The sequence below is a fragment of the Metopolophium dirhodum genome, chromosome 7 (genome assembly GCF_019925205.1).
Source record: "Metopolophium dirhodum isolate CAU chromosome 7, ASM1992520v1, whole genome shotgun sequence".
In the NCBI taxonomy this organism is placed as follows: Eukaryota; Metazoa; Arthropoda; class Insecta; order Hemiptera; family Aphididae; genus Metopolophium; species Metopolophium dirhodum.
The window spans coordinates 28,186,804-28,200,693 of record NC_083566.1 but is presented as its reverse complement, the minus strand read 5'-3'; the positions used below and the strand labels follow the sequence as shown (position 1 = coordinate 28,200,693).

The following is a 13,890-nucleotide window of genomic DNA, read 5'->3' as shown; positions in this document are numbered from 1 at the left end:
TTTCCGATTTATTTCATTAATATAACGTCCATTGACCTGACTATTCGTTCTATACCTACTCATATGTTTCGTTCGGAATCATTTTTAAATATTATCTTGCAAAGGTAATCTGTTATTGCTCTACCACTGGGGAGAATAGTGGCATGGGTGATGGGTCTGTGCGGTCGGGTAGCTCTGGTGTAACGGGTGTAACGGGTGTTAACATAAGTATTTTATGAGTATTAAGGTCGCCACACAATGCATAAAATTCTATTGTCTTGCCAGTTGGTGGTGCCGCCAGTATGACGGTAAATTGTGTCCGGCTGCATTTAACCGCCACCACCACCGCCACCGATTTCGCTACAGTGTGGGGACCTTTACTAACTTTCACTTACTTCGTAAATAAGAATAAATTCTATGAAATAATTAAAGAAATGCTCAAATGTGCGCAAATTAAAATAAATTTAATAGCATTCATATGGCTTACTATACTTTACAATTATTATATTATAATATACTTAATATACAGTTATACTAGTATATAATCAGCATTCTGCATTGCATTATTGTGCATAATTGTTTTCTGGTAGGTGTGCCCTATGGTTTGCGGTGCTTTTTTCCGAACCCAACCCGTCATAATGTATTTGTTATGTAGTTGTAAAAAATAAGTAGTTACCAGTTAATCTTTTATCAATGGTATAGTTACTAGGTACCACAGCTGATAAATACTAATGTATTAGTATATAATATATGTGCTAGGTACCTACTTGCAGATAAGCTTAGATCATAATATGATCGTATATGATCTAAGCAGATAAGTAATATTTTAATAATATAACCGGTATTATTATTCAACGCCATAATATTAATTATTATAATAACTCATAAGTAACTAATTATGCATTTAATCCATAGATTATAATAAAATTATTGGTTCAACCATTGTTTAACCGCCAATTTCAATTGATAAAATGATAATGATGATAATAACAACCAACAACACTGAAGTACTGAACGTAGAATGCATGATAATATTATGATGTTTGTTATTTTAACGCAATATTAAACATAATAGTATTAAGCTAATAACTATTATGGAAATATGGCGCGTTGTAACGTTTTTTTAAAGTACTTTTTAGTGTAACGTAATATTATGATGATATTAGTCATCTTACTTTATAGATACTGATTTTAAATGCTCGTATAATATGTAGTGATTTATTTGTCAACGGTTTACCATTAGAAATATTTTGTGGTAAGTTCCCTTATTACTGTAATATTATGTCTATACTACTTAGTATTTAGTGTACACAACAATATAACTTTATATTTTGTATTTTATGTTTGTTTACTATGCCAGCAAGGGGGTTTTGGGGGCATGCCTAAGCTTACCATGTATTTTTTGGGTGAAAACTGGACAAACGAAAATACTTCATATTTTTTGTTATAAATACCTAAAACTTTTTTTTATTTATAATCTTACACAAAATTACCAGCTATTATATTTTTACGTGACAAAAAATTAAACTAAATAAATTACCCTTATTAATAAGTAACTCATTTTTATTACAGACATTTTTTTTTTGTATTTAATCATAAGTATAAAGAACATTACATATTGGTATATTTATCGTTCCAACATATTTGTAATTAGTAATTATAAGTCGGGAACGAGTAAAATTCTGAACAAGACATTTTAAAGTTAAAATCTCAAGTAATTTATTTCACAGTCTTGAACTTCCCCATCATTTTTTTTTTTTTTTTTGCGAATCAAAGAGTACCTAATTGATGGACAGAATATAGGAAAAATGTAGAACTTAGTTTTTCATCTAAATTGTTCATAAATCATAGATTACTCTGGCAGCTCCAATAGTTCAATCTCTGAAACATTCTAACCTTCTTCTTTAACACCGCTGTATGAAAAGTCACCGGCTGACTGTGTACAAAAAAAAAAATGTCAACTTGGAATTTGGGCACTTGGAGAAATTCTTTAAAACTGTTCTTTTTTCTATAGACTCATGCCTGTAAGTAGATATTGTGTAATTTTCATATTCTATTTGATGCAGTTGTGTTAGGGGAAAAACCAAAATGGGAGACTTTGATGTACTCCAATATTGTCGTCAGCTACGTAGCCTGAAGCCACCTCCATACGAATGTCCAGTAGCTGATTGTGACAAAGTATACTCAAGCATGACTGGTTTTCAATATCACCTTGCTCACATTCAACACTCGAGTCCTATACCTCCATTAGACATAGTTGCACCAAACAAACAAACTATTGTTACTCCAGTCGTCAGTAAAGCTAAAAGTATAAACAAAAATCTTCTTAAGGATGATTGTAAGTTGTAACTAATAATTTAATAATGTAGGTAAAAAAAAGAAAGGAAGGCGAGTAACATTTACAACACTTTCGAGAGTATCTCAACCTGAAGTGGTAGAACCTGTAACACCTGTTCATTTATCAAAATCTTTATGTGAAGTTGAAGTTGCTGATCACAAAGTGATACGATTTAGTGCTGATGAATATTTACCAATAATATCAAAAGATGATTACTTAAAACAAAAAAAAGATATTAAAATCCCCTTCAAAGTAAGTCTTTATATAATCTAATTTATAATTATGTAGTGTCAAATATATTATTTGATTTTTAGACAGCTGCAATACTTTCTTCTTTATCAAAAAGTAAAGAAGCTGTTAAAAACTTACCTCAAGCTGCATTTAAAGAAATTGACAATTACGATATACTTCAAGCTCCATCTATGCCCAATTCATACATAAGGTTCATTAAAAATAAGATTTATTATTCATTATTATATTTTTTATAAACAAATTTGAAAAATGTATTTATTCATTTATTTAGATTCATTGAAAAGTCGGTTGAAGAATTGGATACTGAGGTAGAATATGATATGGATGAAGAAGATGCTGCTTGGCTGCAAATTATGAATGAACGCAGGGAATCTTCAGGCCTAGCAGGGATATCAATTGAGTCCTTTGAGCTGTTAATGGACCGTTTAGAGAAAGAATCTTATTTTCTTGTAGTAAGTGGTTTGTTTATATTATTGAACACAATTTTAGGTATTAGTAATTTATTATTTAATTTATTTGTACAGCAAATGAACAAAGAAGTTGATAGTAGTTTAGCAGTCATTGACGATGAAGCTGTTTGTTCTATTTGTCTTGATGGTGAATGCCAAAATTCAAACGTTATCCTATTTTGTGATATGTGCAATCTTGCTGTCCATCAAGATTGTTATGGTGTTCCATATATACCTGAGGGACAATGGCTTTGTCGGTAAGTTAAAAATTTTAAATAAGTTTGATATTAAATTTAATAACTTATCGTTAAAAATGCATAATTATTGTATGAAGGCGATGCCTGCACTCACCATCGTGTATGGTTGACTGTGTATTATGCCCCAACAATTGTGGTGCATTCAAACAGACTGATCGTGGGCTATGGGCTCATGTTGTGTGTGCGTTATGGATACCAGAAGTTAGGTTTGCAAATACTGTAAGTCACACTTAAAACTGATCTGATTAATTTATTAAAACAGTATTTACTTACTAAATTTGTGTCCTTTAGGTTTTTTTAGAACCAATAGATAGCGTTGAAACAATTCCTACTGCTAGATGGAAACTTACATGTTATATTTGTAAACAACGTGGTGTAGGAGCATGTATCCAATGCCACAAATCAAGTTGCTATGCCGCATTTCATGTCACATGTGCTCAACAAGCTGGCTTATATATGAAAATGGAGACTATATCTAATGATATTTCTAATATCGGTAATAGTACATTGATTTTTTTTTAAATTCTTTCAAGGTTTCTATTTTGCAAATTATAATATTTATCGGTGGCGGTTTTGGGGGTGAGGCTAGTGAGGCCCCACTTTACTTGTAAATTTCAGAAATTAAAATATATTAGTTTACTTTATATTGGTACTATTTTGAATTACTCGTTTACTTAATTTAAAATATTTATATTGGAATTGGACATTAAATACTTTTGGTAAACAAACGCTAGAATGGTTGCGCGTCACTTAAATATTAATATGTTATAAGCTATTATAGTCATTGTCGTTTAATACTGTGTCCGGTGCTGCCACTACTGTCAATACTCGATAAAGACGGTTGCTGCCGTCACCCAAGTTGATGCGTGGGAAGTGTGTTTTCACACATATGCATAAATACATAAAATAATGTGAAGAGTGCATGCGTAACAGTCTGGCTAAGGTGGCCACAATCTACCCCCTCATTGGCCCCACCGGTTACATTGTATACAGCCACACTACTTGTTATGGGAGACTGCGTTCACACAGCTGGGCGCTATTGTCGCTGATAGAGGCCCTCGCTCGTCTGTTAGTGTCTAGTGCTCTAATCATATCTGGGCACTGGCTAATCTTTCCTCTATTATTCATAACCCATACCATTTAACGAATACATGACTACCACTTATATAAATATTAATTAAAATTTTTAGGAGATGCTGAACCAGGTACAGTTTTAGTTCAAAAAATTGCGTTTTGCGATGCACATGCACCAGTGGATTATCTAGCTGAAAACAGAGGACGACAATCACCTGGAGAAAAATTAAATAATGCCAGACGAGTTTTAGCTAAAAAACGTTCTGCTGCACCAGTCATATCCATACCTACGATACCACCCGAAAGGTAATATTTCTGTACTCTGTCTCACGTATGTAACAGTAACCTTGGGTGGCATACAATTTTTTTCATTTCCGCTGATTGAAAATTTATGTACAAAATGTATGCTAGGTTTTTGTTAAATTAATAAAATGACACTCTTGTGAGCACTCGGCACATATTAATCCTACTCATTGCCACCGCCATATGCAGAAGTATGATGCCTGAGGTTACTCTTATATGAAATAGAGTATAATATATTATTACATTATACATTATAATACTTCTCAAACTACTTCAATTTTGTTTAGAGTTACTGAAATAGCAAATTTACTGTCAGTGCCCAAAAAAGGCCAGTTTGTACAACGACTAATCGCTTATTGGACATTAAAACGGCAGTTTAGGAATGGAGTTCCACTTTTAAGACGTTTACAAACTAGTCAGCATTCTAATGTATCACGACGCGAAGAGCCAATTGCATCAAACGGAAATGAAGACGATCTTGTATATGCTATACTGATATATTTAATTAAAAATTATTAATACAAATTATGTCTTAAGAAAAATTAGTTTAATAATTATTATATATTTATATTATATCTACAAACATATTTTTCTCAATTCTAAATATTTATACCTTATATGTCTACAATTTTATTCATTTATTACATTTTTAGAATGAACTATATCGACAATTAAAATATTGGCAAGCTCTTCGTCAGGACTTAGAAAGAGTTCGCTTACTTTGTGAACTGATACGTAAAAGAGAACGTTTGAAAAAAGAAAATATCAAAGTGTAAGTATTAAATAATCCTTAACAATTTTATTTTGTTAGTTTGTCTAACAATATTACATTTTTTTCCTAAGATGTGAACAGCATACACTAAAATCTCTATGGCCATTTCATGCTTTCTTACATTCAGTATTACAGCAGTTAATTGTAAAAGACACAGGCCAAATATTTATTGAACCTGTTGATCAAAATGAAGTCCCTGATTATGGAGATATTGTGAAACATCCAATGGATTTACTAACAATGGAATTAAAAATAAAAAATTCTGAATATAATAGCCTTGAAGGGTTTGAGAATGATTTCAACTTGATGGTATCAAACTGTTTAGCATATAATTCAAAAGAAACTATATTTTATAAAGCTGGCATAAAGATGAGAGACCAAGTGAGTTTATAATTCAGTTTATTTTTGTTATAATATGCTTAAAATAATATATATATATTTTTGTTTAGGGTGGAACAGTTTTAAGAACTGCCAAACGAGATCTGAAGATTTTAGATCTAGATCCTATTTCAATGACCTTAGCTGAAGTCAGTAAAGAAGTTGAAGAAACTACAGCTTTAAAATGTACTGCTAAAACAAATGAAGAAGTCAAAGATGACAAGAGCGCAGAGTTTGATCATGAATTGAAAGAGATATGCAACCCATCTAATACTATGGGTGATGATGATCGTATGTGTAAACTGCTGCAGTTGGCCGATAAGTGCAGAGGTGGTCGACAAAATAAAAGAGCTCGTCTGATTAAAACAGAATTGACCAAGCTTAGAGCTAAAATCGAACTAGAAGGAAAAAAATGTGAAAATGGTAATTTTATGATTATTTAATAAAGCAACATTTTTTCAACACATTTGATTAGTAAAGTTATTTCGTTATGATCACACAGTGTGATATTATTAATAATAACATAATAGGTACATGTATTTCTATATTATTTTTTTATTTTTTAAGTCATTTTAAAACATATGTCTTTTACTTTGTTTAAGTTTTTAAAACAGATTCATACAACATTATACTTAATTACTTAAAAATAATTATATTAATAAAACAAATAAGGATGTTAAAAAGATGAAAAAGTTCTAATTCATCAAAAAATTCCCTTATATAATGAAATAAAATTCTAAAATATCACTTTAAAAAAACACTTGATTATACATCTCTCAAAATGCAAATAAATATATCAACTCTCAACTAATAATCAAAAATAAATCAATTTCAATAATACATTTCCTGAAGCACATTTTTTTCAAACAAAATAATAAGTATATAAGGATTTAGGAGAAAAAATTAATTTTCCATTCAACTATCCCCTTACTGATTTATTACTTTACAATAAAATTAGGAATTTACTTGATTTTAAGTATAATTGTAAGTAAATCAGACCAGAATCATCGTGATACACATGAGCCAAAAATAGATCTATAATATAATTTTATAATATGTTCAATGTTATTATTTATAATTATTAGATGAAACTGAGGATGTTGATGAACAAGAAAAGACGGAAGTAGAAAAAACATGTTTAAAAAGGAATTCCAAAAAAAAAAATGATCAACTAAGTGAACAGTTTGTTTTTAAAAAACCAGAAACTCCGTCAAAATCAACATCTCCGGTCACGTAAGAAAAATTAAAAATTATTATTTTATGTAATAAGGACTTCATATTAAGACTATCAATATTATTATCTTAACGCAGATTATTTTAAAATATCATTAGTTAATAATTTATTATTAACTTATTTTTATAGAACCTCTAGAAATTCTACTCGTAAGAAATCATCAACAGACCCTTTAACTACACCTCCCCTTATTAGACGTACAAGACAATCAACTAATTTTGAAAGTTTCAAAGCATACAGATCTAGTGAGTTGTGGTTTTTAATAAGTTGTAAATAATATGTGTATTGCTTATTATGAGAGGAGATCATTGTAGTATTATATACTAAAAGTATAAATGTATTGAAGTTATTACTTTATTAGAACTTATTACTTTATATTATCCAATTGCATTTTTTTATTTTAATACACAATCTCTATACATGTATAAACTTTGAATTAAATTAAATTAATATTTATAACTTACATTTTTTTATATTTGCTTTAAATTTACTTTTTGTTGATCACTTAGTAATCACTATTAAATTACTAGGTAAGAGAACTGATACAGAGGATGATTCTCCATCAGATGAAGAATCAAGCTATTTAGGTTCTGAATCTGGTTCTAATTCTAGTACTACTACTGGAAGTGGATCATCTACTGATGGTGATGGTAGTAGCTCATCGGGAAGTTCATCAGATTCAGAATCAGAAAAGGAACAAAAGAAAAGAGGAAAAAAAGATGAATTTGCACAATTACAATTGGTTTGGGCTAAGTGTAGAGGGTATCCATGGTATCCAGCATTGGTAATACTTAATAAAATACAATATATTAAGTTTTAAGTATTTCTAATTTTTTTTTTTCTAGATAATTGACCCAAATATGCCACCAGGACACTTGCATAATGGCATACCTGTTCCAAGTCCTCCGTCAGAAGTATTAAATTTAGCAAGTAATTACAAAGAACTTGTATATTTAGTATTGTTTTTTGATTCAAAACGTACATGGTAAGATTATGATAGTTTATAGGTATAATAAATATATTATGTGTATTGTATATATCATGGTTATTGTTTGTTATTACTGTGCTACAAGTCTAAAATTGATTTTAATATACTTTACTAGGCAATGGTTACCTCGTAACAAACTAGAGCCACTTGGTGTTACTCAAGAACTAGATGACATTAAGCTAACAGAATCAAAAAAACCAGCAGATCGCAAATCTGTGCGTAAAGCGTATATGGAAGCTCTTGTTTATAAAACTGATCCAATAATTCCATCTTCTAATTTAAGACGTTCAAGTAGAACATAATATACACTATTATTTATGTTAATTTTTCAGTTTTGTGCATGTTGCACTGTTAATTATTTTAGAACATAATTTCCATTATTCTTTTTATATTACTATAACAAAAGACATTTTAATTTTACTATTAACATTGTTTTTAAATAAATATACCAATAAAAAGCAATGTAATAAAAATATAAAATAAGAATAATAACCTTGTTTAAAAAAATTTAACCATAGACTATATTTAAAGGCATACAAGAAAATGTTAACCGTGGATTTTTACATAATAATTTGTTTATTTACTTTTTTTTTCTATAGTAGTATAACTAAAAAATAGTTAATAAATTAATGAATAAAAAATATTTAGTATTTATTTCAACAAAATTGTTGTTTAATTATTTTATAAGTAAAATCTATAGTTATGGTGATTGGGGAAGCTTAGCCCTTTCAAATTTTTATAATCTCCTTAAATAACTTACAAGCAATATAATGTATATTTAATATTTATATGTATTTAAAACATTTATTTTCCCTTACATGCAATTATTTTATTTAAATTATAAACGCCAAAGGGTATGAAGTACATAATATGTAGAATAAATTAAGCAACAGAATCAGAGATACATAATCTGTGCCATCGCTAAACTGAACTAATACCGAATAATGATGATAATAATAATTATAATATGGTCAGCTGGGGTCGTACCCAGTTTAATGAACGATTGACAACAGCGACACCACTACACCAGTGACAACTTGTTAGTTGTTACTTCTTGTGTATAATTCTTTTATACATAAGCCAATACATCTGTAAATAGAGTTAGTATTTCTGAATGTATATCATAAATTGAAAAGAACTTAATCTATAATATTATATTGAATTATTGAAAATATAATTGTTGAATAATTATTGACATAATTAAATTGATCATGTGACGTGTATGGTGGCTTGGGGCCTTTAATTCTATCCATATTATTCTATACAACCAGCGCCGGACAGTCAAGGTATCGAGTAGCCCATCGAGTTCTGGGATTTTATCCAGCACTAGAAATGTTAACAGCTCATTTTTCAATAAGACGTAATATTTAATATTTATTTTTATTGTTCAAAGTTCGGTGTATTCAAATATTTTCGGTCTTATACTCATATATTACTAAGCTGGACCAAATTTTACGCGGCCCACCGAGTTCAACAGATAACTCGCCGCCCAACGGACTTCTATGCGTCAGCAGCCATGATTTACAACATAAGATCAGCTTATTCAGCTTACTAAGAAATTCACCAGGCTAGAGTCTAAACCGCTAAACCAGTTTAAAATTATACATTTTCACCACACCGGGATGAACCGATTATCCCGGTGCGGCCTTCCATGAATCATTTGATTGCGGATTGCGAATTATCATTATCGATAATGAAGTAACAACTAACAATTAATAATCATAAAGACTGGTATAGATTTATAAATAAATCTTTTAAAATTAGGCTCACCAGTCGTGCACAAATTATACCTACTAATAATTAATAAAAAATCAATTTTTATTTATAAATTATTAATAATTTTAGATTCTGAGCGGAGCAATGAATATATTGATTTTACTATGTGCGTTATGTTTAATTATAATTTTGTATGTATGTACACGATAAGTAGTCGAAATAATGCTTCGATTTTCAACTTCAGTAATTTGTTTGATGGGAAATTAAGTGAACCTAGTTGGTGCATTCGAGGGGTCAAAATTTAAAATTCCAAGTGGTCTTTTAAAGTACCGGGAAAAACAAAAAAAAAAATTAAGGGAAAACGGGAATTTTACGCAAAATTGGCATTCGGCAAAATCGATTTTAGTTTTTGGAGTAGGTAACTATAGACTGTTGGATCATCAATCTCCCGCTAATAGAAATCTAAAATAATATATGTACCTACTAGGGGTACCTACTGAGTAGTGAGTAATGTGGTAAGTAAGCTCAGAATCTAAAATTGAAAACTGATAATGTCCATAAACAGTTCAAAAAGAGTCAAATTATTTTTAAAATTATATGGTGTATAGAAAATGATAATATAAACATTCAGTGAAATTTTCAAGTATTTACAGTCATTCGTTTTTCAATTACAACAAAATAAAAAATTATTGCATGACAAATCGAGTAAATATCAAATGTAAAAATATAAGAATTTTTCAAATTTTTTTATCTGCCTTGAAACAATAACCTAGGATCCTTCTTTTAAATTTTCAAGCTTTTTTAACCAACAAATAAAATTTTATTGATATTTATAGAAAAAAAAACTAAAATAAATGGAAACTGAAAATGTCCGTAAACAGCTCAAAATAAGTCAAAATATTTGAAAAATGTTATGGTGTATAGAAAATGCTAATATAAACATTCAGTCAAAATTTCATGTACCAACGGTCATTTGTTTTAGAGTTGCATCAAAAACCAAAGTCGATTTTCTCGAAAATAGATTTTGCGTAAAAATTCCCGTTTATCCTTAATTTTTCTTTTGTTTTTCATGTTGTTTTTGAAAATTACTGGGAAATGTTTACTTTTGATCCCCTCAAAGTACCAACTAGATTCACATTCCGATCAGAAAAGTTAATGTTGAAGAAAATCCAAGCATTTTTACTGTCCTTGTGACAGACACAAAAAAAAAAAAAAAACACATCATTATAAAATCAATACATTCATCGCTTCGCTCAGAATCTAATATACTTTTTGATTTGTACCTATTGAATCATCTTGTTTTGTGTTGACACTTAGCACACCCTATGGGCCTATACCACGACTTACGTAAGGGTAAGGGCACTGCATTTTTACTAGCCCAGGACGTCAAATTCCCTAGATCCGGTACTGTTCTAGCAAGGACGTCTATAAAGAAGGTTCTTTAGATACATCTTGATCAACTGGATCTAGTAGAACCTTAATCCTTTATGGGTCTATATATTATGAGGCCTTTATGAGTACCTAGAACAAATATTTTGTGGAACAAAAGTCCTCAAAAGTGTGATATCAATATTGGAACAAATTATTATGGAACAAAAGGTAGTGATCCGTTTTATATGATAATATATTAATATCATTACCACGATAAGTATATCTTAAATCGTGATCATCACATTATATTATGTGATAATATTATCTATGTGTATACAACTGCATAATATCCATTATCCGCTAAAAATTGTATATTAGGTATAATATTTTATTTTGTAAATTAATAAATTTAGTAACATTAGTAACTACTAATTAGTAATTACCCAAGTGTTTTAGTTTATATTAAAAAAAAAAAAAAAATGTTTAAACATTTTGGAAGAAGCAATATATTGTGTTTATGTAAACGTTATTATGTTAGGTAATATAATTTTTCTTTAAATATATAATATATAATATGTACATAATACTATACTGTACAACACTACTAATACCATTGTTCTGTACTATAATGATAAATGATAATTCAGTACCTCTTTGTTTGAAGACTGCATTATACATTTAAAAGCCTAATTTTATTTTAAAAGTTTGAAATATTTTACACTAAATAATTTTGTTTTACTTAAGTTTGTCATTGCAGTCTACAATTTGATAAATATTAGCCTGTGACTTGTATATAAATTGTAATAGAAAATGTGTTCCTAATTGATATTGTGGATGGTTATGTTATTATTAGATTAGTAGAAGTGGGTCAGTTAAATACACCAAAGCCTATTGAAAAATATGAAACTGGTCAGTTGTTTTTTCACCAGATATTTGGATATAGAGGGGTGATATTGTTTCCGTGGTTAGCCAGAGTATACGACCGTGATGTTGTCATCAAAGCAGAAAAGTAATACTTAATATAATATATAACTAGATTTGTGCATTTACTAACAATTGTATGACTAACCACTAGGTTATTATTGTAGTATAATATGATAAAAGCTAAAATAAATTTTTATTTTTTTTTATTTTAGTGCGGCAGGAAAAGATGTTAAAGGAAAGACACACACATATTATCAAACTTTGATAGATGAAAGAGATTGTCCATTTATTGTAATTTAGTTAAAAATACTTATCCAAATTAGCATTAACAGCTTATTATTTTTATAATATTTTTTAGAGGGCACAAACAGAAGCCGTTACTTTTCTCGGAAATCAGGATACCAGTCGTAGCTTGTATGCGATACCTGGTCTAGATTATGTAGCTCAAGAAGATATACTTCCATACACAGCAACTGAAAAACAACCGTTACAACATGAACTTTTTGATAAATTCCTCATGTATAATCCTAATAAAGGTAAATGATTATTACGGTATTATTGTTATTATAGGTAAATTTATTTTGAGAACTTGAATTATGGTTTGTACTGGACACTGGTAGAGTTGTTAATCTTTCTATCAATTAATGATTTTAAAATACATTTCAAGTTTTTAATTTATTTAATATTATCTATACAATCTTGTTTCGATGTAGATCCACCATTTGGGGCACAGGAGACATTGAGATCGTGGCAAAAAAAAAAATCATCCTTGGCTGGAGTTGTCAGATGTTCATAAAGAAACTACAGAAAATGTTAGGATCACAGTAATACCATTCTACATGGGTTATAGAGAATCACAAACCAATTCTGTGTACTGGGTAAGTTATATGTGGAAGCTTTTATTCATGTGCGTTATTTAGTAATAATCAGTTGATTAATTTATGTTTAGTGGAGATATTGTATACGATTAGAAAATTTAGGTGAACAAAGCGTTCAACTTAGAGAAAGACATTGGAGAATATTTAGTTTATCTGGAACATTAGAAACTGTACGTGGAAGAGGAGTAGTGGGCCAAGAACCTCTGCTCTCGAAAAAATCACCAGCATTTCAATACAGTAGTCATGTTAGCTTACAAGCTCCTAGTGGACACATGTGGTTAGTTGTTTATTTAAACTTAATAATATAATATTATATATGTGTGACTTTGCGCGTTGGCTACAATGAACCATGCAACATGATTGACACATAAAAGTAAGTTACGTCTGCTGCCACTAGTTCCCGGATGGGTGATCACCCGGATTCGTAGTGGTCATGGACCATGTATTCATTTTTTTTTGCAAAATTCATAACAACTTTTTTTCCCGCATCTCTAACTAAGCAACTGAATAGACAATAGAATTCGTATTAAGAATTTAGATTTTACCAACCACTAGTTACTAATGTATACAATATGCCAATATACTTTGTATTTAAACAAAATTTATAATTGATTTTGTTATTTTTAGGGGAACATTTCGAATGGAACGTGAAGATGGACATTTATTTGATTGTCGAATACCTCCATTTTCTCTAGAGAGCAAACCAGATGATAAGGTTACATTTAATACTGTATAAGAAAAATTTCAAATGATTATAGTTATTGTATTTATTGAAATTAGTTTTGTTTAAAAAATTCTCAATATTAGTTTCTAGACCGTTAAATGTTGGGTGATCCATTCTTAAGCCACTGGTGACTATTTCATCTTCCCTGTGTGGACAATCGTCCTGAAGATCACATACCTATTGCTGAACTATGTGTAATAGTTATTCAAACATTGAAGAAATAAATAAATTGCATAAATATTTGTAAAAACAA

At 29.6% G+C, this 13,890-nt stretch overlaps 2 protein-coding genes across 3 annotated transcripts; both read left to right on the top strand.

The window, feature by feature from the left end:
* The first annotated feature begins 980 nt into the window (after positions 1–980).
* On the top strand, positions 981–8,689 carry LOC132949248 (bromodomain-containing protein homolog). 2 transcript variants are annotated; one of them, XM_061020033.1, is made up of 18 exons: positions 981–1,234; positions 2,046–2,287; positions 2,349–2,569; positions 2,632–2,759; positions 2,841–3,021; positions 3,094–3,275; positions 3,353–3,494; positions 3,567–3,771; positions 4,466–4,655; positions 4,940–5,132; positions 5,306–5,424; positions 5,496–5,805; positions 5,874–6,225; positions 6,888–7,035; positions 7,166–7,281; positions 7,567–7,820; positions 7,882–7,966; positions 8,140–8,308. In XM_061020033.1, the coding sequence occupies exons 2-18, from the start codon at positions 2,068–2,070 to the stop codon at positions 8,163–8,165; spliced, it is 3,072 nt and encodes a 1,023-aa protein (XP_060876016.1). In that variant the 5' UTR covers positions 981–1,234; positions 2,046–2,067; the 3' UTR covers positions 8,166–8,308. The 2 variants fall into 2 exon arrangements, with proteins under 2 accessions (XP_060876016.1, XP_060876015.1); XM_061020032.1 differs by having other exon boundaries at positions 982–1,234; positions 7,882–8,021; positions 8,140–8,689.
* Positions 8,690–11,438: 2,749 nt separating this feature from the next.
* On the top strand, positions 11,439–13,890 carry LOC132949452 (polymerase delta-interacting protein 2-like). The gene is given in 9 exon segments (XM_061020347.1): positions 11,439–11,649; positions 11,965–12,120; positions 12,248–12,326; positions 12,394–12,571; positions 12,749–12,789; positions 12,791–12,913; positions 12,985–13,190; positions 13,541–13,628; positions 13,721–13,890. Coding segments are annotated over 9 exon segments (945 nt in total). The 5' UTR covers positions 11,439–11,590; the 3' UTR covers positions 13,736–13,890.

What these genes read in the sequence shown, in the direction of transcription:
- LOC132949248 (XM_061020032.1), top strand. Translation starts at nt 2,068, where the DNA reads ATGGGAGACTTTGATGTACTCCAATATTGTCGTCAGCTACGTAGCCTG. An exon ending in ATGCCCAATTCATACATAAG is followed by an intron (nt 2,760 to 2,840) that starts GTTCATTAAAAA and finishes TCATTTATTTAG; the next exon opens with ATTCATTGAAAAGTCGGTTG. An exon ending in AAGAATCTTATTTTCTTGTA is followed by an intron (nt 3,022 to 3,093) that starts GTAAGTGGTTTG and finishes TTATTTGTACAG; the next exon opens with CAAATGAACAAAGAAGTTGA.